At 39.3% G+C, this 13,225-nt stretch overlaps 1 protein-coding gene across 3 annotated transcripts in view; it reads left to right on the top strand.

The window, feature by feature from the left end:
- Positions 1–2,562: 2,562 nt before the first annotated feature.
- ZMAT1 (zinc finger matrin-type 1) overlaps positions 2,563–13,225 on the top strand; it is a gene marked incomplete at its 5' end in the record, with an annotated part of 33,252 nt that continues 22,589 nt past the window's right edge. For 2 of the 3 annotated variants that reach the window (XM_079726889.1, XM_079726888.1), the window contains one exon: positions 2,563–2,848. In XM_079726889.1, the coding sequence (XP_079583015.1) occupies positions 2,563–2,848 (286 nt within the window). Of the gene's footprint in view, positions 2,867–13,225 lie in introns of all 3 variants that reach the window. The other variant, XM_079726887.1, reaches the window with a different exon arrangement.

The raw sequence follows: 13,225 nt of genomic DNA, 5'->3' as shown, positions 1-13,225 counted from the left end.
CTCAATAATTTAATAAATATTTGTTGACTGCTATAGTCCAAAGACAGGAAATTGTAACTGTCACACAGAGGTCAGCGGGCTCCAGAAAACCACTGCTAATCTTACAGGTCCTCCAAAGCCTTTGGGTGCAAACCTTGCAAAAGAATGTTAAGGCCACCACAAAAACTCATGTTTTGTATCTGTTAGAGTGCATGTAAAGAATGGCTTTTATCTCCATTCTATTCTAAAATGCTTACCATTGGTGAGACCTAAACCATATTCAGAATCCTGCTGGCCAAAAAGTCTGGGAAATGTAATTCATAGGTTTCCAGCTTCTGCAACACAGGGGAGAGCATAGAAGGGGATGGAAAGGCTATCCAATACTAGCTGACAGTATTTGGAAAAGTCCTCTGAGTTTTAGTCCTCTAACCTTTCTGATTTTTAAAAAATACCTGATTCCCTATATTAAATCATTTCTGTTTGAAATACCTAGTGCAGTTTCTCTTTTGCTGACTGAATCCTGAGTGATGCACACTCCCAGGAGATTCTGACTGAATGGTTCTTATACAGCAGACTGTGATTCGTATTTTCAGAAACAATGCTTTTGAGGGATTCCCCCTCGCATATTGGAAGGAATAAAGTAACACTCCTTTTTATGCTTACCTTGTCTTACTGGCTATTTCAGTGGAATATTTCTTGTGCATGATCTTTCCAGTAGTTTCTTTGATGAGTGAATGCTGCACTAACTTAGAGAAGGACGGGAAAGGACATTAGAGAAACCACCTAATGACTCAGGTAATCTTGGGTAAATTATTGAACCACAAAAACAGCATTAGAAAATGTCCTTAAGAGCCTAGCACTCCAAGTCTCTGAATTTGCTATTCAGCTCCAGCCAGTTGTTGCCAGTCAGGAATACACAACCAATACTGCCAAATCTTCAAATGCTTTTAAGAGACTTTTTTCTTTTGTATGAAATGCACCTTTCAAATGTGGACAGGCAAGTAAATAAATAATTGTGCAGTTAAAACATATCTGTGGACCAGACCTAAGGACTTAGGGACCTAGGCTTGGGGACCACTGGTTTTTGACCTTTGCCCTAGGACTTTACTGTGCTGGACCATGAGAAGTCAGAAGTAAAACAAACTGTCTTTTATCTTAAAATGGTCCCAGGCTATGGACAAGAGAGGCACACAATAAAAATGTGCACAAGATATAGGTGTAGCACAGAGGAGGGCGGAATTAAGTCTAAGCAGGGACAGGACATGTTACCTGGAAGAAGTGATGTATTATTTGGGTTTCCAGGGGTGTATAAGGATTCAGTAGGAAGGTGCCTAATGTGGGGAAAGGGGCATTTCAGGAAGAAGGAGCAATGTATACAATAGCATTACATCATGAAATAACAGTTTTTATAGGAATCTGTAAGAAGATTTAATATAGCTAAATAAAGTAAAAGAAGTGTCGGGAGGTGGGGGCAGTGGAAGGGGATGAGATAAGGAAGTAAGAGGGGGGACTAATAGTGCAAAGGTGTGTCCTTTGACTGTCTAACAAGCAAAGGTGAGCTAGTGATGAATGGCAGCAATATGGAAATAAATTGAGGGTTTGAGATCAGAGAAAAGGAGACCAGTGGGACAGATGTCATAGTTCTGGCAAGAGATGATGAGTACTTGAAATAGGGCAATGGAAGTGAGCCTGGAAAGGAGAGCATACCCAAGAGAAACTTTTGCACAGATGCACCATGACACATACCCATCAACAGAGAAATGGATGGATATTGTACAGCATTGACAGTGAGTGAACTACAGCTATATGGATGAACCTCAGAAACAAAATTTTAGTGAAAGAAACAAGCTCCAAAATGCTACCTAGAAAAATATATAAATTTTTGTTAAATTTGAAAAAAAACTAAACAACATGGTTTAGGCACACATGTATGTGCTAGAATGTATGTAAAAGGGGTATGGAAATAATAATATAAATCAAGATATTGGTTTCTTTGGAAGTTGGGGAAAAGATGGTGAGGAGATTCAAATTATAAGTAATATTCTAGTTTTTTGGTTGGGTACTGGATTCCCAGGTTTTTATTGTAATTTAGATGGGTAGATCCATAGTTAAGCAGGACCTTAGGGCCCACGATGAAACACTTCATGACCAAGGCTTCTGCTTATTTCTGTTCACTGAGGGCTGTAAGAAAGGCAGGAGAAGATATATTTTAGAGATATTTTGGGGGTGGAATAAATTGTTTTCCAGACATTTTTTTCCCTTAAATTGGATTTAGATTAGCTCCTCCAACGGAAGAAGCTTCACTGTGTGAGGCCCACGTGCTTTTACATCCCGCGCTTTTTGCCCTTTGCCCTTGGTCACCGTTGCTTCCCCTCCCAAGGGAGGCGGGTGACGGCCGAGCCGTGGAGGGAAGGGAGGGGTGGCCCGCGGATCTGAAGCGTTCCTATTGGTGGAGAGAAGGAGCGAGAACGAGGCTTGAGCCAAAGAGAGAAGAGGGGGCAAGGGGGCGGGGCTAAGAAGGAGGCGGAGACAAAGGAACTTAACTGGAGAGAGATGAAGTGCAATTGTCCGCGCCTCGCTGCGATGGCGGCGGCGCGGAGTACAGCCACACCGCTGGCGGCGGAGTCTTCCTCTAAGGAAGCTACCGTCTCTGCCGCCTCCTCCTCCTCCTACACCGCCTGCGCGGCGGCGGCGGCGGCGGCGGCGGTGGCAGCGGTTGTGCCTGCCTCCTCCGCCACCTCCACCCCTGCCTGCCCGCCTGCCGGTGGCTGCGGCGACGGCGGCGGCGGCTTTGGCGGCTCCACTATGGCGGCGGCGGGGAGGGGGGGCAGTAGTTTTAAAGTAGACACCCGCCCTTGCCTCAGAGAAGGTGAGTTCCCGTCCCGGCGTGTGGGGGCGGCCCCATCTTCTTCGCTGCCTCAGTTCAGTCAGTCCGAGATCGGACTGGGCGCGGTTCGTTAGCGCCCCACCCCCCACCTGCTGTGGCGCAGTAAAGGCCAACCTCGCCTCGCCCCGCCCCGCCTCGCAGTTCTAGCCCCTAATGTGCCAGAGGGACGAAGCCGAGAGGGGCTTCCCTACCTCCCCATGCCCCGAAAAGGATGGCCCCAGGAAAAGGAACTGCAGGTATTCACAAGGCAGGAGTTCGAAGGGAAAAAAAATACCACATAATTTCTCTCCCAGTCAGGGTGCTTTAGTGTTCTTTGTAGGAAGCTGAGATGTCATTTGGTGAAAGCTGAGGAGGCAAGGTAGAAAAGTGTGGCGAAACTAGAAGGTCAGGGAAAGGGAAGGGGGACTGACGGAGAGAAGGGGCAGAGATGAGAGAGAAAAGGCCAAAGAAATGAGAGGGAGGAAATCTCCCTTTGGGGAAATTCAGCATCCCGCAGTGTAGAAACTTGCAGTAGTATACGTAAGGAGAGACAACATTACACGTTTGGGGAGGTTAGAGTGTATATTGAGCTTTAAGGCAGGATCGGTTGGATTTTAGGATCCTAGGGTCTGGTGGAGGGGGTTGTACTGAGGAAAGAAGAGAGGCAGAAGCACAGATTTCAGAATTTTCTTTGGCTATTTGAGGGTGCGACCTTATAAAGCAAGGTTTTCATGCCCATCTTTAAGGTGGTTTTGGTTTTCATAAGTGCTTTTGTACCTACCAACAGTATTACTCCTAACATAAAAAGATATTTCTTGACTATTTCAGTAGAAGTGGTATTTAGTTCACACAAAGTATATTATATACTTGTAAACAGCCTACTAATAGCAAACTGTAAAATTTGTCATTGAAATGTGTTTTAAAGCAGTTTTGGAAATGCTTCTTAGGTGGTTGAGACCAAGTCCACCCTAGAAGAGCTCAGTAAAGCATTTTGCCATCGTAAAGTTCATAATTAATTTCCAGTATATTCTTTGTTACCATATGCTGCTAATTTGCCTCCAAAGTGAAAGACCGTGGACGCCAAAATAGAGTAAAATAATGTAAGTTACTTTTTCTTAGGAGGACACTGCATTAAAATTATCCCATAAAAATAATTTTCTCTTCACATTCTTAAATTATATATCCCATAACCTTTGACACCTTTCACTTTGGAGGAATGGCAAAGCAGTAAAAAAAAATCCCTTACAATATTTGTCATATGCACATTACATAAATGGCACTTACTAAATATGGAAGTTAGAAATACACTGTAACATGATGTTTTTAAAATTTATTAACTCTCTTACTGAAGGCAACGTTTGAAAGACTCTATGTAGTACATTCAGTCAGGCTGCATTTGTACAGTTGTTCTAGGATGAAAGTATGAAATCTCCTAGATTTTTTGTTTTTATACCAAAGTTTCTGTCTATAACCAGCAGGAAGGAGGGAACAGTTTTTCAGGGGTGAAGATCACAATTCAGTTTAGCTCTCATGGCCTTTTCACAGTAAGGTTTAGGACCAGCATCTTATAGAAAAATGGCTTTTTGCCTGGCTCTGTGACTGGCTTGGTTGCATTATCTTTGATATGCAAGTATTAATGGCTTTAAGAGATATAAATTCAGAAAGTAGCAGCAATACCCTGTCTGTACTACTGCTAGCTGGTAAAAATGAGGAGAGCCCTTGAATAGGGGTCTGGTGTAGTGAATCTAGCTTCTGTTGTTAGTTTATCTGCTAGATTTTTCTGACCCTGAACAGATCCCAAGCTTCCTGGATTTGGGTCTTGACATTTTTGAAACAGAGGTATTGGAGTAGCCAAACTCGAGGTTGATTTCAGATCTGAAAGCATGAACCATGATTTTGCAGTTCTGCATTGATAATCTTTCGATGGCATTTCCATGGCTGTGCACTAGAACAGTGATTCATAAACCATAGAAACCTTCATTGAGAGTTAATGACCTGACATTCAGTGAGTAATGAAATCTGTGTTGTTAGTGTTGAGACAATTTACTAGGATATGAGAAACCAAATATAACTGCTACCTAAAAATTATCTCTTACCATTTCATTTTGGGTAAATATCCTTCATTAACTGTTCAGTCCAAACCAAAACTCTTAAATTTTCACCTAACAAATGATGCATATTTGATATAGTACACTGTCCAAAACACTATTAGGGCTCAAAATATTTTTATTTAGATATTTATAAAGGCCATAAATGGTTACCAGTTATGATAGTGGCTAAAAGAGAAGAGAGAAAAATGTTTCTTGGTGGTGTGCCAATGTCTTTTGCTTGTTTATTTTTTTAAGTCCTAGTTAGGAGATGGCTCTAACAGGTGGCAGAAAATTGTCAAGATTCAGATTATTACAAATCCACTCCAGATAGGACCATTAAAAGTTGTTTGATAAAGCATTTGCTGATCCATTTTCAACTGTAGTCAGCATTCCTGAGGATTTCATCTGTCTTGGGGTTGGTAATGAGCAAATATCAGTGGAGATTAGAGATTGCCAAGCAGGGAAGATTAGAAACTCTGAAAGTTTACAAGTGGGAAATTGGGCAATCAACTTAAAAACAATCAACAAATAAAAGAAATGCCAAGTGAACACACATGAAAAAAAGCACATACCTACCCCAAATTCGTGGCAAGGGGAGTCACGAGATTTTGAGGGACCCTACATATTTCATTCAGTGAAGTTTTTCAAAACTAATGGCTCAAAACTGAATTTTCATCCAGTATTGATGTTGTCATGTGATCATAGTAAAAATCAAAACAAAAATAAAAACCCTCTTGTTTATTTCGCTCTTCCTTTTAAGAAAAAGAAATTATTAAATGGATTCTGTTTTAGATTGGAGGACATGCTGGCATTTAATTTAGTTAATGATCTGTTTGCACAGCCATTACCTAACAAGACTTTCCTTTGTCTTGATGTTATTCAGTAAAGTTCAAGTGCAGCATAAGAAAACGTAGTTAATAGCCTTTCCTTCATTTATTCAGGAATCATTTATTGAACACCTGTGTGTGTGTGCACGTGCACAGGCACACATGCACCTGTGCCAGGCACTTGGTTCAGTGCCCAGAATATACAGGCGAACTGGACACAGCTATATTATAGAGCTCAATAGTAGTGCTTGATAGTAAAGTTATAAAATAAAAAAATAATTGGGGAAAAAGCAGTTTTAAGGGTAACTAGCCAGACTCCTAAACTATCAAGGCTGCACCATCGTTTATTGTAAATCTGTACTTTGCCCATGGTGTTTCAAATACTATAGGCACACTAAGACACGTTATATTATACATCTAATGTTAGTACTAAGGAAGAATAATTAACCAACTGTTAGAATTAATTTTTTTTCCAGACTGAAGCAATTTATTTAGCACTTGAAGTTGTTGGCATATTTAACAATCATCAGATAGACCGTAATACTGATAAAGCATTATATGGGTTAATTTATAAAATGTATTCTTAGCTGTTATCTAATAAACAACATTTCTCATTGATTGAGCACTTACTGGCATACTTGCTTTGCTTTCCAAATTGCGACAATCTTCCAATGTCACATGAAGTATTTTAAACTACTATGAAACATACATTCATTCGCTCATAGACTGAAGATTTTATAAAAAGGGCAAAATAATTAAAATTTTAAAATCAAAATCATAGGTTTTATTTTTCACTGTATTTTATTTTTACAAGAGATAAATAAACTGACACCAAGCATTGTAAATGGATGACCACAACAAAAGCAACAATGATTGCAATTACCAAACATGAAACACACTCATACTATGTCATAATATTGCCATTCAGTCCAGTAATCCTCCACTATAACAGCTCTTTACTTTGCAGTGAAAATTGATTTCCATATTTTTTGCCTCTGAGTCCTTGTGGGATTTTTTTAAATCAAACAGAAAGTCACAAAAATTATAATCATCCTCATCAGTTCACTCAGTCCCATGTAATTATTTTTTTCATCTTGATCTTTTGTTAGCACTTTTATGAATTCATTAGTTTTCCATTAGAGTTTTGAAAATGCTTATTCATTCACTTCAGCAGTATAGTCAGTTACCAGAAATCTGTACTTGTCAGAGTCTTTTCCATGACTACCTTGAAGATGAAACCCTTTTATAGGAACATTTTTGTGAAAGCATCAGGGTACACCCAGAACTGTCTGTAAATGACAAAAGACTTAAAAATGACCACGGTTAAAGATTTGATGAAAGTTCATAATAATGCAACTGACAAGGATATTTAGTTATTTCTGAGATATACATTTGAAAGTAATAACTAGAATTATGACTTACAACATCATACCAGAACATATAAGATTTTTAGAAATTTCATGTAATGTCTGAAACATTTATATTAATGTATTTCCATACAAATGACCCAAAGAAAGTTTAGTATTAGTTGTTTTTCTTTGTTTTTTATACTGCAGCTTCTTATTAGTCATCAATTTTATACACATCAGTGTATACATGTCAATCCCAATCACCCAATTCAGCACCCCACCATCCCCACCCCACCACGGTTTTCCCCCCTTGGTGTCCACACATCTGTTCTCCACATCTGTGTCTCAACTTCTGCCCTGCAAACTGGTTCATCTGTACCATTTTCACATACATGCGTTAATATACGATATTTATTTTTCTTTTTCTGACTTACTTCACTCTGTATGACAGTCTCTAGAACCATCCATGTCTCAACAAATGACTCGATTTCGTTCTTTTTTATGGCTGAGAAATATTCCATTGTATATATGTACCACAACTTCTTTATCCGTTCGTCTGTCAATGGGCATTTAGGTTGCTTCCATGACATGGCTATTGTAAATAGTGCTGCAGTGAACATTTTGGTACATGACACTTTTTGAATTATGGTTTTCTCAGGGTATATGCTCAGTAGTGGGATTCCTGGGTCGTATGGTAGTTCTATTTTTAGATTTTTAAGGAATCTCCATACTGTTCTCCATAGTGGCTGTATCAATTTACATTCCCACCAACAGTGCAAGAGGGTTCCCTTTTCTCTACACCCCCTCCAGCATTTATTCTTTGTAGATTTTTTAATGATGGACATTCTGGCCAGTGTGAGATGATATGTCATTGTAGTTTTGATTTGCATTTCTCTAATGACTAATGATGTTGAGCATTCTTTCATGTGTTTGTTGGCAATCTGTACCTTCTTTGCAGAAATGTCTATTTAGGTCTTCTGCCCATTTTTGGACGGGGTTGTTTGATTTTTTGATATTGAGCTGCATGAGCTGCTTGTAAATTTTGTAGATTAATCCTTTGTCAGTTGCTTCATTTGCAAATATTTTCTCCCATTCTGAGGGTTGTCTTTTCGTCTTGTTTATGGTTTCCTTTGCTGTGCAAAAGCTTTGCAGTTTCATTAGCTCCCATTTGTTTATTTTTGTTTTTATTTCCATTTCTCTAGGAGGTGGGTCAAAAAGGATCTTGTTGTGATTTATGTCATAGAGTGTTCTGCCTATGTTTTCCTCTAAAAATTTGATGGTCTCTGGCCTTACATTTAGGTCTTTAATCCATTTTGAGTTTTTTTTTGTTTATGGTGTTAGGGAGTGTTCTAATTTCATTCTTTTACATGTAGCTGTCCGGTTTTCCCAGCACCACTTGTAGAAGAGGCTGTCTTTTCTCCACTATATATTCTTGCCTCCTTTATCAAAGATAAGGTGACCATATGTGCATAGGTTTACCTCTGGGCTTTCTATCCTCTTCCTTTGATCTATATTTCTGTTTCTGTGCCAGTACCATACTGCCTTGATTACTGTAGCTTTGTAGTATAGTCTGAAGTCAGGGAGCCTGCTTCCTCCAGCTCCGTTTTTCATTCTCAAGATGGCTTTGGCTATTCGGGGACTTTTGTGTTTCCATAAAAATTGTGAAATTTTTTGTTCAACTTCTGTGAAAAATGCCAGTGGTAGTTTGATAGGGATTGCATTGAATCTGTAGATTGCTTTGGGTAGTAGAGTCACTTTCATAATGTTGGTTTTTCCAATTCAAGAACATAGTGTATCTCTCCATCTATTTATATCAACTATAATTTTTTTCATCAGTGTCTTATAATTTTTTGCATACATGTCTTTTGTCTCCTTAGGTAGCTTTATTCCTAGATATTTTATTCTTTTTGTTGCAAAGGTAAATGGGAGTGTTTTCTTAATTTCACTTTCAGATTTTTCATCATTAGTGTATAGGAATGCAAGAGATTTTTGTGCATGAATTTTGTATCTTAATACTTTACCAAATTCATTGATTAGCTCTAGTAGTTTTCTGGTAGCAGCTTTAGGATTCTCTACGTATAGTATCATGTCATCTGCAAACAGTGACAGCTTTATTTCTTCTTTTCCAATTTGGATTCCTTTTATTTTTCTTCTCTGATTGCTGTGGCTAAAACTTCCAAAACTATGTTGAATAAGAGTGGTGAGATTGGGCAACCTTGTCTTGTTCCTGATCTTAGTGGAAAAGGTTTCATTTTTTTCACAATTGAGGAAGATGTTCACTGTGTTTGTCATATATGGCCTTTATTATGTTGAGGAATGTTCCCACTATGCCTACTTTCTGGAGGGTTTTTATCATAAATGGGTGTTGAATTTTGTCAAAAGCTTTCTCTGCATTGATTGAGAGGATCATATGGATTTTCTCCTTCAATTTGTTAATATGGTGTATCACGTTGATTGATTTGCATATATTGAAGAATCCTTGCATTCTTGGGATAAACCCCAGTTGATCATGGTGTATGATCCTTTTAATGTGCTGTTGGATTTTGTTTGCTAGTATTTTGTTGAGGATTTTTGCATTTGTGTTCATCAGTGATATTGGCCTGTGGTTTTCTTTCTTTTTGACATTTTTGTCTGGTTTTGGTACCACAGTGATGGTGGCGTCATAGAATGAGTTTGGGAGTGTTCCTCCCTCTGCTGTATTTTGGAAGAGTTTGAGAAGGATAGCTGTTGGCTCTTTTCTAAATGTTTGATAGAATTCACCTCTGAAGCCGTCTGGTCCTGGGCTTTTGTTTGTTGGAAGATTTTTTTTGTGTGTGTGTGGTACGTGGGCCTCTCACTGTTGTGGCCTCTCCCATTGCGGAGCACAGGCTCCGGACACGCAGGCTCAGTGGCCATGGCTCACGGGCCTAGCCGCTCCACGGCATGTGGGATCTTCATGGACCATGGCACAAACCCGTGTCCCCTGCATCGGCAGGCAGTCTCTCAACCACTGCACCACCAGGGAAGCCCCTGTTGGAAGATTTTTAATCACAGTTTCAATTTCAGTGCTTGTGATTGGTCTGTTCATATTTTCTATTTCTTCCTGGTTCAGTCTTGGAAGCTTGTGCATTTCTAAGAATTTGCCCATTTCTTCCAAGATGTCCATTTTATTGGCATATAGTTGCTTGTAGTAATCTCTCATGATCCTTTGTATTCCTGCAGTGTCAGTTGTTACTTCTGCTTTTTCATTTCTAATTCTATTGATTTGAGTCTTCTCCCTTTTTTTCTTGATAAGTCTGGCTAATGGTTTATCCATTTTGTTTATCTTCTCAAAGAACCAGCTTTTAGTTTTCTTGATCTTTGCCATCATTTCCTTCATTTCTTTTTAAATTTATTTCTGATCTGATCTTTATGATTTCTTTCCTTCTGCTAACTTTGGGGTTTTTTTGCTTTTGTTTTTGTTTATGCTTTTGTTTTGCAGTACGCGGGCCTCTCACTGTTTTGGCCTCTCCCATTGCGGAGCACAGGCTCGGACACGCAGGCTCATCGGCCATGGTTCATGGGCCTAGCCACTCCGCAGCATGCGGTATCTTCCCGGACCGGGGCATGAACCCGTGTCCCCTGCATCAGCAGGCAGACTCTCAACCACTGCACCATCAGAGAAGCCCCAACTCTGGGGTATTTTGTTCTACTTTCTCTAATTGCTTTAGGTGTAAGGTTAGGTTTTTTATTTGAGATGTTTCTTGTTTCTTAAGGTAGGATTGTATTGCTATAAACTTCCCTCTTAGAACTGCTTTTGCTGCATACCATAGGTTTGGGGTCATTGTGTTTTCATTGTCATTTGTTTATAGGTATTATTTTATTTCCTCTTTGATATCTTCAGTGATCTCTTGGTTATTAAGTAGTGTGTTGTTTAGCCTCCATATGTTTGTATATTTTACAGATTTTTTCCTGTAATTGATATCTAGTCTCATAGTGTTGTGGTCGGAAAAGATACTTGATACAATTTCAATTTTCTTAAAATTACCAGGGCTTGCTTTGTGACCCAAGGTATGTTCTATCCTGTAGGATGTTCCATGAGCACTTGAGAAGAATGTGTATTCTGTTGTTTTGGGATGGAATGTCCTCTAAATATCAACTAAGTCCATCTTGTTTAATGTATCATTTAAAGCTTATGTTTCCTTATTTATTTTCATTTTGGATGATCTTTCCGTTGGTGAAAGTGGGGTGTTAAAGTCCCCTAATATGATTGTGTTACTGTTGATTTCCCTTTTTATGGCTGTTAGTATTTGCCTTATGTATTGAGGTGCTCCTATGTTGGGTGCATAAATATTTACAATTGTTATATCTTCTTCTTAGATTGATCCCTTGATCATTATGTAGTGTACTCCTTTGTCTCTTGTAATAGTCTTTGTTTTAAAGTCTATTTTGTCTAATATGAGAATTGCTACCCAGATTTGTTTTGATTTCCATTTGCATGGAATATCCTTTTTCATCCCCTCACTTTCAGTCTGTATGTGTCCCTAGGTCTGAAGTGGTTCACTTGTAGACAGCATATATACGGGTATTATTTTTGTATCCATTCAGCCAATCTATGTCTTTTGGTTGCAGCATTTAATCTATTTACATTTAAGGTAATTATTGATATTGATGTTCCTATCACCGCTTTCTTAATTGTTTTGTGTTTATTATTGTAGGGCTTTTCCTTCTGTTGTGTTTCCTGCCTAGAGAAGTTCCTTTAGTATTTGTTGTAAAGCTAGTTTGGTGGTGCTGAATTCTCTTAGCTTTTGCTTGTCTGTAAAGGTTTTAATTTCTCCATCATTCTGAATGAGATCCTTGCTGGGTGGAGTAATCTTGGTTGCAGTGTTTTCCCCTTCATCACTTTAAATATGTCCTGACTCTCCCTTCTGGCTTGCAGAGTTTCTGCTGAAAGATCAGCTTTTAACCTTTTGGGGATTCCCTTATGTGTTACTTGTTGTTTTTCCCTTGCTGCTTTTTATATTTGTTCTTTGTATTTAATTTTTGATAGTTTGATTAACATGTGTCTTGGTGTGTTTCTCCTTGGATTTATCCTGTATGTGACTCTCTGTGCTTCCTGGACTTGATTAACTATTTCCTTTTCCACAATAGGGAAGTTTTCAACTATAATCTCTTCAAATATTTTCTCAGTCCCTTTCTTTTTCTCTTCTTCTTCTGGGACCCCTATAAGTCGAATGTTGGTGCCTTTAATGTTGTCCCAGAGATCTCTGAGACTGTCCTCAATTCTTTTCATTTTTTTTTCTTTATTCTGCTCTGCAGTAGTTATTTCCACTATTTTACCTTCCAGGTCACTTACCCATGCTTCTGCCTCAGTTATTCTGCTATTGATCCCTTCTAGAGAATTTTTAATTTCATTTATTGTGTTGTTCATCACTGTTTGTTTGCTCTTTAGTTCTTCTACGTCCTTGTTAAATGTTTCTTATATATTCTCCATTCTATCTCCAAGATTTTGGATCATCTTTGCTATCATTATTCTGAATTCTTTTCAGGTACACTGCCTATTTCCTCTTCATTTGTTAGATCTGGTGGGTTTTTGCCTTGCTCCTTCATCTGCTGTGTGTTTCTTTGTCTTTTCATTTTGCTTAACTTACTGTGTGTGGGGTCTCCTTTTCGCAGGCTGCAGGTCGTAGTTTCCATTGTTTTTGGTGTCTGTCCCCAGTGGCTAAGTTGGTTTAGTGGGTTGTTTAGGCTTCCTGGTGGAGGGGACTAGTGCCTGTGTTCTGGTGGATGAGGCTGGATCTTGTCTCTCTGCTCGGCAGGTCCACGTCTAGTGGTGTGTTTTGGGGTTTCTGTGGCCTTATTATGATTTTAGGCAGCCTCTGTGCTAATGGATAGTGTTGTGTTCCTGTCTTGCTAGTTGTTTGTCATAGGGTGTCCAGCACTGTAGCTTGCTAGTCATTGAGTGGAGCTGGGTCTTGACATTGAGATGGAGATCTCTGGGAGATTTTTTCCATTTGATATTACGTGAAGCTGGGAGGTCTCTTTTGGACCAGTTTCCTGAACTTAGTTCTCCCACCTCAGTGGCCCAGCGCTGACGCCTGGGTGGAGCACCAAGAGCCTGTCCTCCACGCGGCTCAGAATAAAAGGGAGAAAAGA

Source organism: Hyperoodon ampullatus, assembly GCF_949752795.1.
Source record: "Hyperoodon ampullatus genome assembly, chromosome: X".
Taxonomy (NCBI): domain Eukaryota; kingdom Metazoa; phylum Chordata; class Mammalia; order Artiodactyla; family Ziphiidae; genus Hyperoodon; species Hyperoodon ampullatus.
The sequence above is the reverse complement of the archived record's forward strand: the minus strand, read 5'-3'. Positions and strand labels throughout refer to the sequence as shown.